This window comes from Nesoenas mayeri (genome assembly GCF_963082525.1).
Source record: "Nesoenas mayeri genome assembly, chromosome: Z".
In the NCBI taxonomy this organism is placed as follows: domain Eukaryota; kingdom Metazoa; phylum Chordata; class Aves; order Columbiformes; family Columbidae; genus Nesoenas; species Nesoenas mayeri.
The window spans coordinates 15,425,123-15,443,774 of NC_137542.1; the positions used below are offsets into that span (position 1 = coordinate 15,425,123).

Sequence of the window (18,652 nt, forward strand, 5' to 3'; positions counted from 1 at the left end):
TTAATGAAGATTCAGAAATAAGATCAGCTCTCAGTTATTTTTCCATTGCTCGAGCTTATTTCAGTTGCTTCCCAGACATAGCTTGTTCAGCTTTCAGACCTTTCTTCTCTACATTTCCCCTGTATTAAGCTTGTACCATGTAGTATGATTCAGAAGCTTCCCTCTTTGTGGCACAGGAAGAAAGTGTTTTGAAATCTCAAATCCTTCTTGGGAGACACAGAAGACCAGCATTTTTGAAAATTAGGTACTATAATTAAGTTTATCAGGTAACTCAGTGTTGTTCTTCATTATTTCAGTAAAACACATGAGATCCATGTGGATTGATAGAGATAGTTGTGGTGGATAAATCTTGTTTAAATTACTCCAGTAAAATTTTCTTCAGGACCTCTTTGCTCACAGTGCTTTAGTGTTTGTTTGACTGGGTTTTTTTTTTTCCTCTACAAACTCTTACATTTGTCCTAGAATTAGTATTCTTTAAAAAAATGAAATATAAAGGTCTTGTGGCCTATAAATAAGAGCAAGGCAGTAACCACCTGTATGTTTCATTATAACTGACAGACTGGGTTTAAATTTACAAAGGGAAAAAAAATCTACCCACATTTGCAGTAGATACTGTGTTTTAATGCACAGCTTTCACAGACAAATGGCCAAGAAGACACTGGAAAATAGCCTATATATGTGCAGACATCTAAGGTGGTGACTTCACAAAATTCAAATTTTAGTTAATGAGAGTGCAAAAGTGCCAATATAGGAGTGCAATTCAATAAATATTTTTGCAAGTGGAACTCTGGTTTTAGTTTTTTACTACTATGTCCAGATGTATAGAAGAAATGTGAAAAAAAATCTTCCACTCACTTTTCTGTCACACATTATGTTTTTTAACTCTTTTCTGAGGCACCACCTCATTTGTAGGCAAGATCATTTGCACAACAGGCAGTTTGGAAGGCAGGTGCAGGGAGTGTTGAGTATCTCTACTGAACACTCACATTGTTTCCTGAAATTCTGAGGTTTTATGTGTCCACATTCATTATTCTGTATTCAGATAATTCTGTAAACCTGCATAAAAGAAAAGGTATTTTAATTTGGTGTAAATACTGTGACTAGCCAAGGTGGGTAATACTAGTTAACAAATTTGGATGGCATTGTATTTGAACCTTACATTCAATTAAAAAATACGTGTGATAACAGATATGAGTACCTGCGGTATGCAATATTGATTATCTGTTTGGTTCTGTATTAATTTTACCTACCAAAATCTCACATTGTTCTTGTGTTTTAATCATCCTGTGTATAATAGACACCGAACAATCAACTGGTGCATCATGTTTGCTTGAACAGATGTTCACGATGCTAGCTAAGTGATTTTTTAAGCTGATAGCATTTCATTGTTAAGACGTAAAAGGAGGGATAGTATTTATCAGAAGCATCCGAGAAGTGCAGCCCTTTGCTCTATAAACCCATCTTTTAGAGGGATGTAGAAATGTAAAGGATTACCTGGCCCACGTGGCTTTCTCCACTTCACATGCCCTTTCCTAATACAAAAAAACCCCAGACATAAGAAATGCACAATTGATTGGTGTTAGTTTTGAGTTTTATGTAAGCAAAGGAAATAAGCTCTGTTGCACTCATGTAATGAAAAACAATGGACCTAGTGCATGACCTGTGAGGTCAAAGGATTTCTTCCCAATCATTTAGTGCGAGCATGGATCAGACTCAAAGAATGAGCAGAGAAAGATACCGTGTATTTTTTTCTCCCATTTTAGTCATCTTAGATCCCCTCAGTATTTCTGCCAGATTATTAGATCCATAGGTCAAAAACATTGTGTCATTAGCTGTATGTGTTGGACTTGCAGCAAAAGAACAATATATGAGAACATTAAAGAGTGCCATTCTCAAAGGAAAAAACTGTGAAAGGCGTAAATCAAACCTGACATACACAGGTACTCTGGCAGCTCCTGCACTTGGGCATACTCCTTCTGTCCTCCTCCCTCTCTCATTTCCTTTTTCCCCATTTTGCTACAATTTGCCATCTTTCCCTTTCCTCATACTGCATCTCACTCATCTGCACCCACTTTCTTTCACCCTCTTCCTGCAGAATGGCTTCCCCAGCGTGTGCTCTCCTCCTGGACCGCTGGGTCCGTCAGTCAGAGCACGTCCCAAGCAGGCACCAGCAGCCCTGCAGCAGGCACACCCCAGAGAACTGGGTTTGCAGTCTCTGGAAGAGCACTCATGAATTCTGTGCTTGACTCTGCACAGCTTCCAGATCAAATGTTGCTGTTAGAAGTAAAATTTCTAGTTATTTTACTGCTGGTGGAAGATCCAGCTTTTCTTTCTCTTTATGTCAATCATAAAGTTCACTGTTATATTCTCTTCAGTAATTGCAAAGAAAATAGGGGCATGAAAAGACACACTGGTATGTCATTTGGACTTGTGTGGGCTTTGCAAGGCTGACAGAAAAGAAGTCCCATTTAAGTACTCTTGATAACATAAGCAACATGGAATGTATAAATAGGCTGTGTGTCTATTAAAGGTCAGCTTGACCTACACAGTGTAATTGTTACATTAATATGCAATGTATTTATAGAAAACCAGCTTATTATATTTACTCCTGAATAATTCATTTGTGAAGTCAGAACCAACCTCTACTTTATTTGGGAGCCTCTTAAATATGCACTTGGTTGTGAGTAGGAAAATATCAAATGAGAGAGAAATGACCTTAGGAATTTTTGCTTTTCACAAAATGTAGATAACCAAAGTGATCCTAATATACAATTACACACTTGTGAACCTGTCCTTCCTTTTCCACACTAATTTGGTTTTGCCGTGGCTTATTCCTGTCTTGTGAAAGCCAGTTCGTAAACTATCTGGAATTAGTGAGCTTGCGAAGTGTTCAGCCCACCTCTGACAGATGAATAATACCTGAGATCTGTGGGAGTTGCTGGGCATTTGGCACTGCATTCAGGCAGGTGTGAAGCCATGCTGTTGATTAACAATCTAGGACAAGGAAGGCTTCTCCTCTCCAAAATGATGATCTTGGCATAAAGCTTCTAAGGTCAGAGTTCAACCACTCTGACAGGTGAAGGTGAAGGGTATTTGTTAATGGGACATGAACTTTACAGTTGAATCCTCATCATTCATTAAAAATATAAATATCTGAGTGACATTAGTTTTTTGTTTGCTTTTATCTTATTCCAGAAATAATGACCTTGGTACAGATCATTTGCTGAGGATTAAGATTAATGACCGCATGTGCATCAGGCTATCATCAACTCCCAGCCAGCATCAATCCCCAGGAAATCCTGTGCCATATTTGCTTCTGCTTAAGTGCTGGTCTGGCAATCCTTTATTCACCAAGTAGTGAGCTGGACTGTTCATAACAGCATTACCCGTATGAATAAGGATGGCATCATCAGACCTGTTGGGTTGGTCAGGCCCCAATCCAAAATCCAGGCAACTCGAACATAAATCATGGCAATCATTGATCATTTGTGGCTTTTTTTTCTTCTGAGTCCTGTACCTCAGATACCTTTGTCCTGCTTTTGTAACAGACATTCCTGGGTTACAGAAGTGCAGGATTTGCAAAGATCTCTTTACATTTTTTTAATAGAAGAGGGATGTTGTTTTGTAGTTGGAGCATGGGAAGGAAAAGCATGGAAAGCAATTTGTATGAAAGTGTCTGCCATCAATAGTAAGCCTACCTTCCCCCTACAAGCTGTAGGTTACATGAAAGAGTGAGTATTGTGGAGGGAGATTGTCCCCTCTGAAGGCTTCTATGGGTACTTTGTTGAAAAGAGAAGATACCAGAAGATGCCACTTGAAGCTACCTTGCTTTTTTTGCACAGCTTTAGCAGGGTAGAGGAAGAATGAGATATTTCCCTTATTATGGGAACATGTTTCATATGTTTCCCATACCACCTTTTCTGTCTGCTGATAAGATGCCACAGAACAACAAGACATATTCTGCAAGGAAGGATTTAGCTAGGTGCTGACTCCTTTGCTCCCATGTGACAGGGACGTAACTCAAATGCAAATGGCATTCTCTGCATGAAAATGAGTGTGATATAAATGTCTGTCATGGCTCATTCCCCAGTCAGGTATCTCTGGCAGTTCTCTCCTATTCCCTTCTCTAGTCCTATTTCCAAAGTGGAAAACTACAGGATGCCTTTCTTCAGGAAAGGTGTTGTTTATCTTATATGCTTTACTTTTGTTGGGGTTTTTTTGTGGGTTTTTTTTTTGTGTGTTTTTTGTTGTTGTTGTTGTTGTTTATCTGTTTGTCGTTTTTTTTACATAAACATGATGAATGTTATTGGTGAGAAAAGTAACCATCTGTTACATAAATCTGAGCTGACAATCCTGTCGCTTCCTTCACTGAATGCAGAAAAGTACAGTACTGGCACTGTCTGCTCTGACAAAATAAAAATAGAAACCTACATTCATATTTCTCAGAAAAATAAAGAATTATGTGATCCTCAAAGCTTTTGACATAGCAAATTATTTATACATATTCACTAGATCCTGTTGTGTTCCTAGATACTGATCTTCAGAATTTCCCATCTTTGCCATTCATCTCAAACTATTTTGCTTAATTTGATGCTGCTACTTGTGTTCTTTTCTGAGATGTCACAAAAAATATCAGCTTACCCCAAAGACAGTTGACGAAGGTTGGATAACCTTCACCTCCCTGGTCACCCAGCAGACTCCCAGCTTTTGTCTCATTTTGCAAAACCCTTCTGCTTTTGTTCTTCCCTTGGCCTGGGTAGACTGCACCATCATGTCTGTGCTCGCTCCCACTGGGAACCTTTTTTTGGCTGAAGCTGTCTATCTGTTATATCCTCAGAGAAGTAAGGCCAGGCAGCTCAGCCTGCAGCAACCCATGGGTAGTGCTCTGCTCCTACATGACTGTAGTAACCTCAGCACTTCCACTGTCCTCAGTTCCAGCGTGTGCATGCTGCAGGACTTTCGTGCATTTTCTAGCACCATGCCGGAGATGAAAGAGATAATTATTGTGCTTATAAGCACAAAAATGTTTTCACAGAATCACAGCATGTCAGGGATTGGAAGGGACCTCGAATGATCATCTAGACCAATCCACCTGCTGGAGCAGGAACACCTAGATGACGTTACACAGGAAGGTGTCCAGACCGGTTTTAAATGTCTCCAGAGTAGGAGACTCCACAACCTCCCTGGGCAGCCTGTTCCAGTGCTCTGTCACCCTCACTGTGAAGAATTTTCTTCTCATATTTAAGTAGACCCTCCTGTGTTCCAGTTTGCACCTATTGCTTCTTGTCCTATCATTGGTTGTCACCGAGAAGAGCCTGGCTCCATCCTCGTGACACTCACCCTTTACGTATTTATGAACATGAATGAGGTCACCTCTCAGTCTCCTCTTCTCCAAAGTAAAGAGACCCAGCTCCCTCAGCCTTTCCTCATACGGGAGATGCTCCACTCCCTTCATCATCTTTGTTGCCCTGCACTGGACTCTCTCCAGCAGTTCCCTGTCCTTCTTGAACTGAGGGGCCTAGAACTGGGCACAATATTTTATCTAACCTGAGGATATATGCAAATCTAGACAAAATTATTAAAAATAATAATGTATGTTATTAATTATGTCTCCTCTAGGTCACCATTCTTGAGTGTCCTTTAGGCATACCCTTGGGCTCACAAAGGAGCTCAGAATACTTCTTCTTGCACTCTTGCTGCTACCCAGCTTGCAACAGTTTTTCCTTCCTTTTCTGGCGCACCAGGGGAAAACAGCCCTCTGAGCAGAAAAACACGAGGGCTTTGGCTTTCTCCTCTGCTGAAGGCTGAAATGCTTGCAAGGGAGTTCTGCCAGAGAAGATAGGGGCTCCCTGCCAGTCTCACATACAAATTAATAGCTGTTAGTTATAGTCTAGTGTCTTCCCTTTATCTCCATCCCATGGTCTCTCAGTCTGATATGAAGATAGGAAACCAACGAAAAGGCCAATTGGGCTTACATTCAAAATGGAGTGTCATATCTTCCATATCTCATACCCTTTTTATACATCTAGCATTCACGTTTTCTTGGGGTTTTTTTGGTTGGTTGGTTGTTTTTTTGTTTGTTTTTTTGTTTTGTGGGGTTTTGTTGTTGTGTTTCAGTTTTTGTTTTGTTGGGGGGATGTTTGTTTGTTGTTTTTTGTTGTTTGGTTTTGTTTTGTTGGTCTTTTGTGTGTGCATGTAGATTGGAAGGGACCTCTTGAATTATAGAATTCAGCTAGTCCAAACCTCTGCTCAAGCAGGATCAGCTTCATCAGGGTGCCCAGGGCTGTGTCCAGTCATGTCTTGAACATCTCCACAAATGGAGAGTTCACAGTCTTTCTGGGAAACCCATTCCAGAGTTTGACCATAATCACAGCAGAAGGTGTTTTCATGTGTCCAGATGGAATTTTCTGGTTTTTAATTTGTACCCCATGACTACTCCTCTCTCAATGGACATTTCTGAGAAGAATCTCATTCCCTCGTCTTCTTTCCAACCCATCAGGTATTTATACATGTTGGTAAGATCTCCCTGAGCCTCTCCAGACTAAACAGTCCCAGCTCACTCATCCTCTCCACAAATGAGAGATACTCCAGTCCCTTCATGATCTTTGTAGCACAGTGCTGGACTGGTTTATCACAACTCCCTTGCACTAGTGAGCCCAGCACCCAGATATGTCTCAGCAGCACTGGGTGGAGGGAAAGTATCACCTCCCTCGACTTGCTGGCCTTGCTTTGCCTGATGGAGCCAAGGATGCTGTAGGCCACCTCTGTTGAAAGGACACATTGCTAACTCAGCTTTCAGTGCCATGATTCTCTGCTCAGTCATTAACAAGAAGAAAGCTTTTTTCCAGGGAAGATTTTAAACAGCTAGATGAGACAGGTGAAGTAATGAGGCACTTAACTTGCTGGTGAGGCCTCCTTGCCCCTTTACCTTGCAACTACGGTAGAGACCACAGAAACTCAGTTCTTAATTTAGGTACCTGAGGTTGCATGGTTAATGTAGATGAGATGAGTATTTTTAGAGATATCTCCAGCATCAAACTGAATTGTAGGTAGAACTCCCCACACTATAAGAGTGCAAAATAGCATAGGTAGAGTAGAAACTGTGGATAACGTGCAGCTAATGGCAGATCTATTTAAATAAGCAGAGAAGGTATTTAGATAGCCCTGTTAGTATCTGTCAGAAAGTTGAGAGAGATTAAATAGCTGTTTCCTCCTGTATTAGTTAAGTTTTCAAAGCCAAATATGGATACCAGTTGAATTTACAAACTTCCGTGTAGCACATGTAAGATATAAATGTCACTGTAACAGCTGTGGAACATGAGCTGTCTACAAAGCTGTGTGATTTTGTTGTAGAGAAAATGATATCTTAGACTAATGAAGAGAATTTTATTATTAAGATTTAGTTCAGCTGATTTATCTAGACATCAATCACAGATGTATATCTGCAACAAAAGAAGTAGACTTCCGAAGTCTAAATTATTATACTGAGTGGGTTTATTTAGCACACCTGCAGGGACCACTTCATTCTCATTATATTTTGGGGATGTTGGTCTTGTTTTTTCTAAATACAGTGGCTGCACTTCCATGACTGTAGGGTGTGTGGGCTTGCAACTTTTATCCTATCCACAGAACATGTTTGTAGGTAGTGATGTGAATGAAAAGTTCGATATGTTTTTGTTACACATAACTTGGGGTGCAAAGAAACTCTTACAAATTTATCTCAGAATGGACAGTTCAATGGCAAAATGTAGCTCTTTATTGTGATGCTCTTAAACTCTGCAGCAATAAATGTCAGGTCTGCTTAACTTCGGTTGGTCCTAAAATACAGAGAAAAGGCAGCACTATGCTAGTTTCACTGACAGAATTTCTAGTTACTTCAAAAATTGAAGAACAGGTCTCCCTTTAAAATCAGTCTTGGTCTTTGTAGGTAGTAAATTTAAATAATGGAAGTTTCTTATGCCTATTTAAAATTTATTTTTTAAAATCTGAAATTTAGTATTTGTGGGTTTTTATGGTAAATGTTAGGTTTTGAAAAACAATATTTCTGCATGTCATGTTTTATTCTTTTAACTAGAATCTATTCAAGCTGCTTACTGCAGGCAAAATTCTAGTCTCTCAGCTCCATTATATTTTCCAGTGATGCCCTGTTCTTCATATTCTTACTGGGATTCCCTACTGAGTGTGCAAGGAAGACATGAATATTTAAATACAAATGCGATCCCAGAGCAGGTTACAGCTGTCCTGACTGCGCATTTCCATGCTTAATGGCTTTAGCTTCGTTTAAAGTTTCTTCCTTACTCCAAATTTCCTTGTTAAAAGTATTAACATCAAAGAACATGAATAATTTATAAACCTGTACAAATCAGGTGATAATAGTAGCTATGAGGGACTTTCTATTGAAGTTGAAAGTGGAAGATCTCCTTTAGTACAGTTTGCACATGGCAGATGGCTTCATCCTCCACAGGCTGGTTGGGTTTTACGACTGGATAGTGGGATATGCTGCCCTTGCCTTATTCTCCTTGGACATGCTGAAGATCAGAGCAGCTGGAATTTATTGCAGTTGGAATTATATGTGTCCAGTTCCCCACAATGCCTGGCCCCACAGACACTTGCTGAAGTCCTGACTGCATCAGAGTCAGTGGTGAAGCCCCCAATGTCATCAGTAGAAAAAGTTTTTCATTTCTTGTCTCTTCCATTTCCCATTTTCCATAATATTTAGAAGATCTTCAAAGATAAATCCCCCTTCAAAGTCAGCGGGAATTGTGTTTAACCCAAGCAGGGTCAATTCTGTTATATATCAGTTGTCTTTTGGTGTTATTACGTTCTAGAGAATGTGCGGCACCTGTCTTCAAGAGTTTGGTGACAGGAGGTACAAAGGTAACTTACAAGTGAAAGAAGATGGAAGAGGAAACAAAGACCTCAGGAGCAAGCAGCTTCATGTTTTTCTTAAATAATTTATTAAAAATCCCCTAATAATAGCAAAAACAAGGTCTGACACATAATATTTAAATTATTTTATTTTCTATTGCATGTGTGTTAATAATATGCCATTGATCACCTACTTAAAAATATTTACTCTTTAACCCATATCAGTTAAAACCACATGGATCCTCAGACAAATTTTCTTTTTCACCACAAGAAGGTTTGCTAGGCAGTATGGGCTGTAAGAACAGTGGGTTTTCAGTCCTCATTTTAAATGCTGTACTAAGAGCAAAGTAATAGGCAGATCTTTCTTTTGGGTGTTGTGACTATCCGGAGCTGCCCAGAACTCTGTAATTTTAAATTATATTCCTATTCACGGTCCAATTTGATGAAATTGCAATAAACTAATTATAATAAAAGCAGGCAAATTCAATAAGATTATTATCAGGACAAAAACACTTTCAATAGAAGCCAGAGTAAGGACACGTGAGGAGAGAGAGCAGGAATAGAGGGCTTGCAATCTAAAGACAAGATGAAAGGTGACCACGTGTGTTTAGAGCTCAGATGTACCAAGTACTGCATAATTTAGTTACTCCCAATGTAGTGCCTACTGGTCAAGTATCTGAAAGTTTTCATTTATATGATTGTCATTATTTGCTTAGGAATGTTAATAAAGCAGCACTGGTAGCAGCATAAACCAAAAAGATGTAATTCTAAAATGCACGCAACTGTTATTATTTACTGTATTACTTAGATCCAAAAGAGGTTCCTTTGTATTTTCCACTGCACCAGCTCAGCAGCAAAGCCTCTGTTCTGCAGGAACTGGCAGCTTGAAGATCCAGAGGTAGAATTGTAGGCTACAACATTTAATTATAACTTGCATAGTTTGGATTATCTGGAGGCAGTAGGAGAATAGTCTTTTGCTTTTTAAAACACTGTTTGTTCTTTCTCCTTTGCATTCTGCAGTGATAATACATATCAAATCCCACAGCAGTCCTAGTCTATCCCAGAAGGGATATAAGTAATCTATGAGAAAGTTAAGAGGCTTAACGGAGTTCATAAAAGGTGGAAGTCAAATTTAAGATGACATTCATTGAAAGAAAGCTATTAAAAAATAATTAGTCCTTTTAAAAATTCACAATGCCTGGTTTCCTTCAGTTGACAGGATTTTTTGTGTTTTGCCTCAAATAATGCGTGTACAAAGGCATTATCTTTTATTGAAGGTCTGGTAGAGGTTAGGACTTGCATTTTACACCTCTAATGTTAATCTCCAATAGATCTTTCACAAGATTTTAGCAATGAGTGTTCTTTGATTCTGATGTAACGTCATTGATGAAACCAACTCAAGCTTTGATTCCAATTTAGACCAGATAGCCACTACAACTTACCTAGCAAGCCTTTTGAAGCGGCCTTCTTTTTTCATTTAGGGATGATTCTCTGATCATCTAACTGAATTTTCTTAAGACCATGACAACTAGAAGAAATGACAGTAAAGGTTAAGGAAAAATGACCTAGTCCTCCTTGATGTTGTAATATGAACTCTTCCAAATCCTCTGGCTTAACTCCTCAGCCTTGTTTTAGAAAGATGCAAATTAGGAAAGGAGGTCCTGTAAATCATTATTATAATGATAACTGCAAGTTAGAGGTCATATCAGAAAGGTATACAGTTGAAGAGTGGATAAACAAATTAAAGTCTTTGACCATCAAGAACTTGCTGAGTCTCAGAATTATGTGTGCTACTTCTTTCACAAAAATTCTCTTCTGTCTCCAATATTTAGTTAGGCTTCATGTTTACAATCTTTTTAATAATTATTTGCTTGATTTTAAATTGCAGCTCTTGGATGCATGGTCATTCTCAGTTTCGTTATCAGTTTTGAGCCCTTACTCTCTCATTTTACTTCTCCCTTATGTCCTACATATTCAGTCTTTTGAAAGGCTGAATTTATGGATATGAAAACACGGGAAAAATATATGTTCTTTATCTGCTTATTCCAGAGTGCCTTACAATTCCTTTTAAGTCAAGCTTCTACTGATGCTGATAAAGGATTATGCTTTGATGCCTTCAGGACTGCGGGGGTCAAATACAAGGAACAGCAGAATTGCGCTAAAAGTTTAGGGATTGTCTTAAGCGATTTCACTTGAGTGGTTTAGTTTTGAGTAAAAGATATGTCAGTGTTGAAGCTGTTAATTACCTTGGAGAAGTGTGACATGGAGTTTCATACAAATATGTTTGTTATGCAAAGTGAAAATCTTATGTTTGTCACAGAAACCCACAACGCATTACTTTGTTTTGAGAATCTGAATTCATAGTTTTGTGAAGGGATACATACCTTTAGCAGTGCAGGTTGCTATGTCTAAAATAGCTGTATACCTTATAAGTATTCTGAGAAATTCTGAGGCAAGCTAATTTCTGACATAACTAGGGACAACTGCAGCCTGTATCTGAGATCTTCGTAGTGGGAGAGCGAAGAGAAGTACTGGCTACACTTTCTTTCTATGGCAACCTGTGGCATTATGCTTAAAAGGCAGAAATGAGTACTTCACCACAGACCATACCTACAACACTTAATGAGTGAACATTGAAAATAAACTGAGTAATTAGGTATATTATTTGAAATTACAAATAGCATAGCACTGTTGACTAACAACATTATTCTTTGTGTTTACTTTGATATCATGTGGCACCTCCATACACAGTAGAGAACAGTAGATAATAAGACAAAAGTTGTTGTAATCCTTCAGGAATGTCAGACAGGATTATCAGGAGCTCTGTTCTCTTCTGGTATAAAAAATATGCAGAAGGGCACAAATTAATTGAATGACTCTGTCACTGTTGAGGATCAGCTGTTAATCTGCATCTCTGCACCCTCTGTTTCATGCGACCAGCAGGGATGCACGTACTGGCAGTCAGCTAGTCTGTCTGCTGTGACCTCCCTGTGGGAACCACATTGCATGTTCATGAAACTGGAATCATCAAATTTCAGTAGTTTTAGATTTGGGGGTACTCTTTCAAGCACTCTTTATGACAGTATTTTAGGTTTCAAATTTCATTTAAAATCAGTTTATTTTAAAAGCTGAGAACTTTTTGCAATACAATAGTTTTTTTTAAAAGTATTTCAGTTTGAGTTTACCGAGAGTTATATTGAACAGCATCTTATTATAATATAACAGGAAAATTCAAAAATAGATACTAAAGAGCAGATATAGTCCAAATTTTACAGCAGAAGACAGTGCAGTATATTGGAGGCACACTGTACAAAGGCAAACCTTTTGTTGTGCTGAGCAGCACTGGCCGAAGCAATCTTGAAATCCACAAAATAATTAATGTGAATACTTGCATCTGACCTTTTCTGGCATCATAGTTTTGCATCACAGTCAATGTGCTGGTGATTGTATAAAATGATCTGCTATAAAAGCTTTGAGAAATGTAATCTCACCAGCAAGATTAGAGTTTTCCTGGAAATAATTTTGCTAACTGCAAGAATTAACCTAGTTTAATCCTCGGCGTGTTGAATTGCTGAAGTGCCTGGAACATGATTATCGTCAGCATCATGCATCTCCTTGTTTCTTTTCTCTTCGGTTCTCTTTTTTTCTTTCCTGTTTGTCTTGTATCTGTCACTTCAGATAGGAAGCAAATAGATCTAAAACGAATTGCCAGTATGTCAAGTACCCTGCTTTTCTGATGCCCTTTTTATTTCTTCTGGACATTTAGCATAATTCACCATTGTTATTGGCTTCCTCTGAAACCCCTTCTGCTTCATCCATTAAGTCAGAGACCCTCTGCTATCATTCTGTTAATTCTTAAGTTTGTTGCTATGGTGCAACCTTCTTATCAACTTTGTCCTTCTGCACTCCTATCCTTACTCTTTTTTCTCCATGAGTTTATACACCCCCTCTCCTGCAGTTTTGTCTCCTGCACGTACTTCCATTTCTCTGGTTACACTTGGACTCCTTTTGCAATCTGTTTTCCACCCCTGTCCTCATCCTCCAATGGATGCCTCACCCCAAGTTCTAGCCAAGCACATCTCAGACACATCAAGGCAGAGATCAGTGAGAACAATTTTAAGGAAAGGTGCTGGCTGTAGAGTCAGCCGATGCTGAGCCATGATGAAACAGCATATATGGTTGCAAATGCTCTGTGCAGGGAAGTCCATATTGAAGTTATTGGGAGCTCTTCCTGGCTAAGGAATTCAAATCTTTAGGACTAAAATCAAGATGGTAGGACAATGGTTTCTTTTATGTAAAAGCAGCTGCAAAGATTATGTCGTAACACTAAGAACATTTTTACAAAATAATATATGTGTTGTATATTGTTATGAAAGAATATATTAAATTCTGACTTTAAATGATATCTTTACTTTAAGAGAGAGTGATGTCATATTCTATTGGGCATACTTGTCTACAAATAAGTCACTGCATTGTATGTCAATGCATCAGTATTATGTCAGTACATCAATATTTGTAACTGGTTTTGATAAAGTATGTCTATGAAACAATTATTACAATCCAACCATAATTATTTTTAAAAAATTAACAGGGATCATTTCACGTATTTTTAAGTTTCATGGCGTAAAGCTTTGTCTCTGCAAATAACATAAGAAATGTTCATTTGGCAGATTCAAGTATCTGCAGACAGAATAAAAATAAAAGGACCTTTCAAAGTATCAGATTTGCATAACATCTTGGTATTTTACAGTTAAGAACTAATAGCTGGACCTCTGTTGAAAGTCACCTGTGTGAAAAAATATTCAAAAATCAGGAGGTGCATCAGCCAAAACCAAAATAATTGTATAGCATTTGTGTATTTAATTGCTTAAGCTGTTTCATAAATATGAAGAGAGAATATTTCCAAAGAAAACAGCAGTACCAAACCGTTAATTATCCATTTTTTAATGATTACACTCTATCAAAGGTTGGATGCTCAGAGGCTCAGTTGTAAAACTTTACGTAAAAAATGATGAGTGAAATCATCCACACATTCCTCTGACAAATCATTTATAAATTCCTTCTTGTGCCTAATTTTTCTCTGTTCTGTTTTGTAGACCTATGTTAATGATTGTATTTTATATAAAAATATATGTTTACATGTATGGCGAACTTTAAGAAAAAAAAAAACACTTTAAGAAATGAAATGCAAAGCAACATCTAGAGAGAAAAAGATGATCTCATACAAGATTGTATCACAAAGAAAAATAATAGAGGCCCGAAAGATTTGGAGACATCTGCATTCTATTCTTTTCTCTGCCCTGCTAGAACATAGTAATGCAATGTATTCACTACTGTTTAGTGATTTAATTAATTAGGTCCCATGCCACCTGATAAAGTGAGTAAATACATTTTTTTTGTGATTTCATAACTGACAAAAGAGTGCTTAAATTAAGTAACTCCTCTAAAGCAAGTCAGCATCAACACTGGTATCAAAACAATGTTTGTGGGACAGCATTATGAACAATCTCTTAGGTTATAAATTTTGAGATTTTTTGTTTAATTTGGATGTCTAGTATTTTGTATTTCATCTGGGGAATGTTAAAAGTAGTTTCCAAAGCTTCCACTGATTAGGTACTGTTGAGGTTTATTCTGTTTTCCCGAATGTAGAGGCACCAAATTGGCAATCACCTTGAAAAGGCTGAATTTTAGATTTCATTGCTTCGCCTTCATCTCACTTTAGCAAGTTACTTATCTAAAGCCAGTGACTTGTGAAATGTTGCGGGGGGGGAAGGCACTGCCCTTTCTGTAATCTGTGTTTCGCTGTCCTGCAGAATTTTTTGCATAATCACTGTTTGAGTTTATGAAGCACATGCAAAAACATGTACACTTCTTGAATGTCTGCTGGTTCTTTATCTTTGTGTCTTTTACTGTGATGTTGTAGAGCTTGGATCATATGGAAACCTAAAATATTATGACACAATGACTGAAGAAGGTAAGAAATATTTTAGAATTGTTTGTATCAGCTTTTTTTTGAAGCCATTTAAGTGTCTTTTCTGTGTTTACTTTTTCCTTCATTTTTCTGAGTCCTATTTTCAGTTTCTCCATTTTTTAATAACTCCTTTTTTGCATGTCTTCACTGACGGCATAATTGGTTATGGCTCTTTTTTCCAGTTTTTGCTTTCAGCATTTCATTTTTGCTATTTCAGATAAGGAAATGCAATGGAATGCTTTTGTTAAAGAGTATACATGGAAAACCACCCTCGCAAATTATATGGCGCAGTCTAACAGAGATCGTAGATGCTTATTTTATGTCATTTTACAATACGTTCAAGAAAAGAAATTAATTTGTGGATGTTCAAATCACTCGGTTTGAGAACAATTATTGACTTCAGTTTACTGTATCATTCAAAAGTAATGAATAAACTTTAAAAAATAAGCATGACTATTCCTGGAGTATTAATTGTATGCTTAATTGCAATGCAAAAATTATGCAATTTAAAATCCTGATTCTAGCAATACAAGAAGGAAGTAATTAGGGCCTGATTCAGGGCTCAGTTAAATCTCAGGAAATGTTTCTGCTGATTCAAAAGGGTTCCAGTTCATTATACTAATTCAGGAAAAGTAGTTAACTGTGTTCTAAATTTGCAGCGCATGCTTTCAGTCCTAGTGCAGTCATCATTTGTATAACTTCGAAGTTTCCCTGAGCTGAGACCTGACTGTCTGTAGGATCAAGACCTCTTGTCCAGCTCTCTGATTATAATGCCATACAGATGGTTTCATGGATGTTTGACTTAGTAATTACTGGTGTGTTTGAGATAAGCTTGTGACCCGTAGAAAAGTTAGCTGCCTATTCCTACTTACTTTTAATGTTGGAAATAGAAGACAAATAGCTTAATTCTCTGTTTCTAGAAACACAGTTATTTTCTAGTTTAGATTAACCTTCAGTTTAAAAAAGTTTAAGAAAACCTTCATTATATGACTTACTTGTGATAATTTTTCTGGGATGTGATGGGAGGGGAGCAAGGGGAGAAATGATAACTTTTGACTATATCCTCTTTTCTGTATCTGCTGTTGATACTTCAAATATAACACTATTCTGGGGCTGGATGTAGGAGATGGTTCCTTCTGCCTTGGTGCCTGATGTTGGAAGATGCTGTTTTCTTCTGTAGCCGGCATGAGCACCAGCTCATAGGGAAAGTCTTGCCACAACGCCCTCCATTGCCCAGATTCACCATCTGATTCACAGGAGTCATACCGATATAAGAAAAGATGTCTGAGAGGAGATTTTTCTAGGCAAACAATGGTGTCTATGTTGTTTAAAGACACCTCTCAAGCACCTGAAATGAGTTGCTAACTCAAGCCATTCAGCTACAGCTTTCAGAGCTAAAGCTTTTGTATGATGTCTCATCTCAGTCTTCATTACAATTGAGATGTCATTTCTCATTCTAGACTCAGAGTTGGGTATGTTGTATACCCAATTCTAGACTCAGAGTTGGGTATGTTAAAGTTTTTACTTTTTATGCTAAAGTATTAAGTCTACCATTTCAAAAGCAATCACCACATTACAGAATCACAGAATCACAGAGTGTCAGGGATTGGAAGGCACCTCGAAAGATCATCTAGTCCAATCTCCCTGCCAGAGCAGGAACACCCAGACGAGGTTACACAGGAAGGCATCCAGATATTCATATATACTCTGTTGAAAGTTAATTGCTATTTGTGGGGAAATACACGTACAAGTATGATACACATAATATATGTATATATACATGATGTCCCTATGCTGAAGTAATGCTGATCATTTTCAATGTCATCTCAGAAAGCACTCTTCATGAATAAATAATCCCAGACCGTACTGTAGCAACAGCAAAAATCCAGTAGCAAAAATAAGAAAGGAAGCTCTTTGTCTTTGGATGTGTTAACACTGACAAGAGTCTGTGATACAGTTTACCTTCTCAAATATAACAGTCATCATCATTTTCTCATGCCTTTCACAAAGCAAGTAATGATCAGTGCATCCCAGAGATGTATTTAGATCAAAGTGTGTGCTATATTTTGAACCTTCTGCTTGGATAGACAAAAGTATAATCACTATCAGTCTGCATCACACTTATTTGCATTATCCGTTTTTTTTTTCGCTTCCTTTCTTGACAGAGCCTTTTATGTATTTTGTACAGAAAGTTAGTCACAGTAGCATGGAAGCCCAGTTAAAAATCCATGGGTGTTTTCTAATCTAGTACATCCTTATTTCCAGGTCCTTGAACCCTGAGCAGAGGTAGGCAGCAGATCTTTCAGTCTTCTGGTGGAGAAGCACAGGCACATCTATTCTAGCTGCTGCATCAGAACAGAATCAAAACGGGATGGTGAGGTTGCAATGCACAATCAGATATTGCCTAATGGCCAACTTGCCATTGTGCTTCAGGTCTCAGACACTGATCTCTATTGTTTGCTCCTATTTGGTCAGAAGGTTACTTTAAATTAATTAATTAATCAGGCCCAACTTGAGGAGAAAATATACCTTACCAGATGGGAAGAGACCCTCACAGTAGTCTCATGCTGTCAAGCAACCTCCGCAAACAGCCTACAATATGACAAAACTGCATATGTATTATAATTTTATGCTTCTACAGGATTTTAAATTTAAAGGAGAAAACCCACGAGGTGGATTTCTGGAACTGATTGGTTGTGACCCACTAGTTGTGTTCCACAGCTAACCACGAGCAGGACTGGTAGGAGCAGCTCAGACTGCTCAACAACCACAGATCTTACATCTTCAGACTCATGAAAGGTTGGCTGTTGCTCTGGAGATGTAATAATTTCAATTTGATATGAACCTGTGAACTAGAAAATGGTAGAGTTTTAAGTTTTTTAAATGAGTTAATTCCTGAAGGTGAACTTTTTTCCTGCCAAATCAAAGACTTTTCTGACCCATGGAGTCTGTAGTCTGCAATTCAGATTGTAGTCCAAGGATTGTCTTTATAATATATACTCAATCAGGAAAAGAATAGCTGCCAGCTGATGGCAGTTGTGGTTACTCACGCACATGTCTATTATACAATACCTATTTGCTTGCCTATATTCAAACAAAAATGATTTAGTTTTAAGCTACCTTCTTTGCTAATCACCTGGCTTTGATCTCCTGTTCCTTCTACCCCATCCTTTGTAAACTGAAATGAGCTGCACAATCTCTCTGAATTTGCCAAATCTAGATTAACTAACAATTTTCTATAGCAATCTATCCTATTTTGAGTCCATAGAATAAAGCATTTTCATTTACATAAACTCTCATGGTACCAGGTGGTTTGAGAATTCCTCTTAGTTAGTCAAACTTGTAGTATAATACATAGGACTGCTAAACTCCTATCTTCTGCTAGCAATAAGAACAGTAGCATAAAATTCCTATGGATTATTTTAGTAGCCACACCTAAAGATGAGAAAAAAGGCATGAGAGAAGATCCTTGCCTAAGATGAAACCTTTGGGGCTTTCTGTAAATTTTAGTGACTTGGAAATATCCTGAGCTGGTCCTTTTTCCTGATGGCTCTGTGCTTCTCTATTGCTGAACAGTTTTGATTCGAAAGAGGAAAATGGCAAGGGAAGGGATGGAAAAGACTTAGCTCTACTGTGTTTTTACATCTCATTGTCTTCATGCAGGCTAGTACTGCTCCTTTCAGTTTGTTTCATGCTTTTGACTGGTGATATTATTTTTTTTTATAATTTCCTCACATTATGTTATGTTCACTGTGTGAATCAAATGGAAGGTAATGATGTGAAACAATGTAAGCTCAACCATTAATGTGCTGA

General features: G+C 37.9%; 1 protein-coding gene across 2 annotated transcripts in view; it reads left to right on the plus strand.

The window, feature by feature from the left end:
* SLC24A2 (solute carrier family 24 member 2) overlaps nt 1-18,652 on the plus strand; it is a gene marked incomplete at its 5' end in the record, with an annotated part of 104,355 nt that overhangs the window by 59,078 nt on the left and 26,625 nt on the right. Inside the window, one exon of one of the 2 annotated variants that reach the window (XM_080362465.1) lies at nt 14,792-14,842. The exons of the other annotated variant lie outside the window; for it this stretch is intronic. Within the exon in view, the coding sequence (XP_080218591.1) occupies nt 14,792-14,842 (51 nt within the window). The remainder of the gene's footprint in view (nt 1-14,791; nt 14,843-18,652) is intronic. 2 annotated transcript variants of the gene reach the window in all.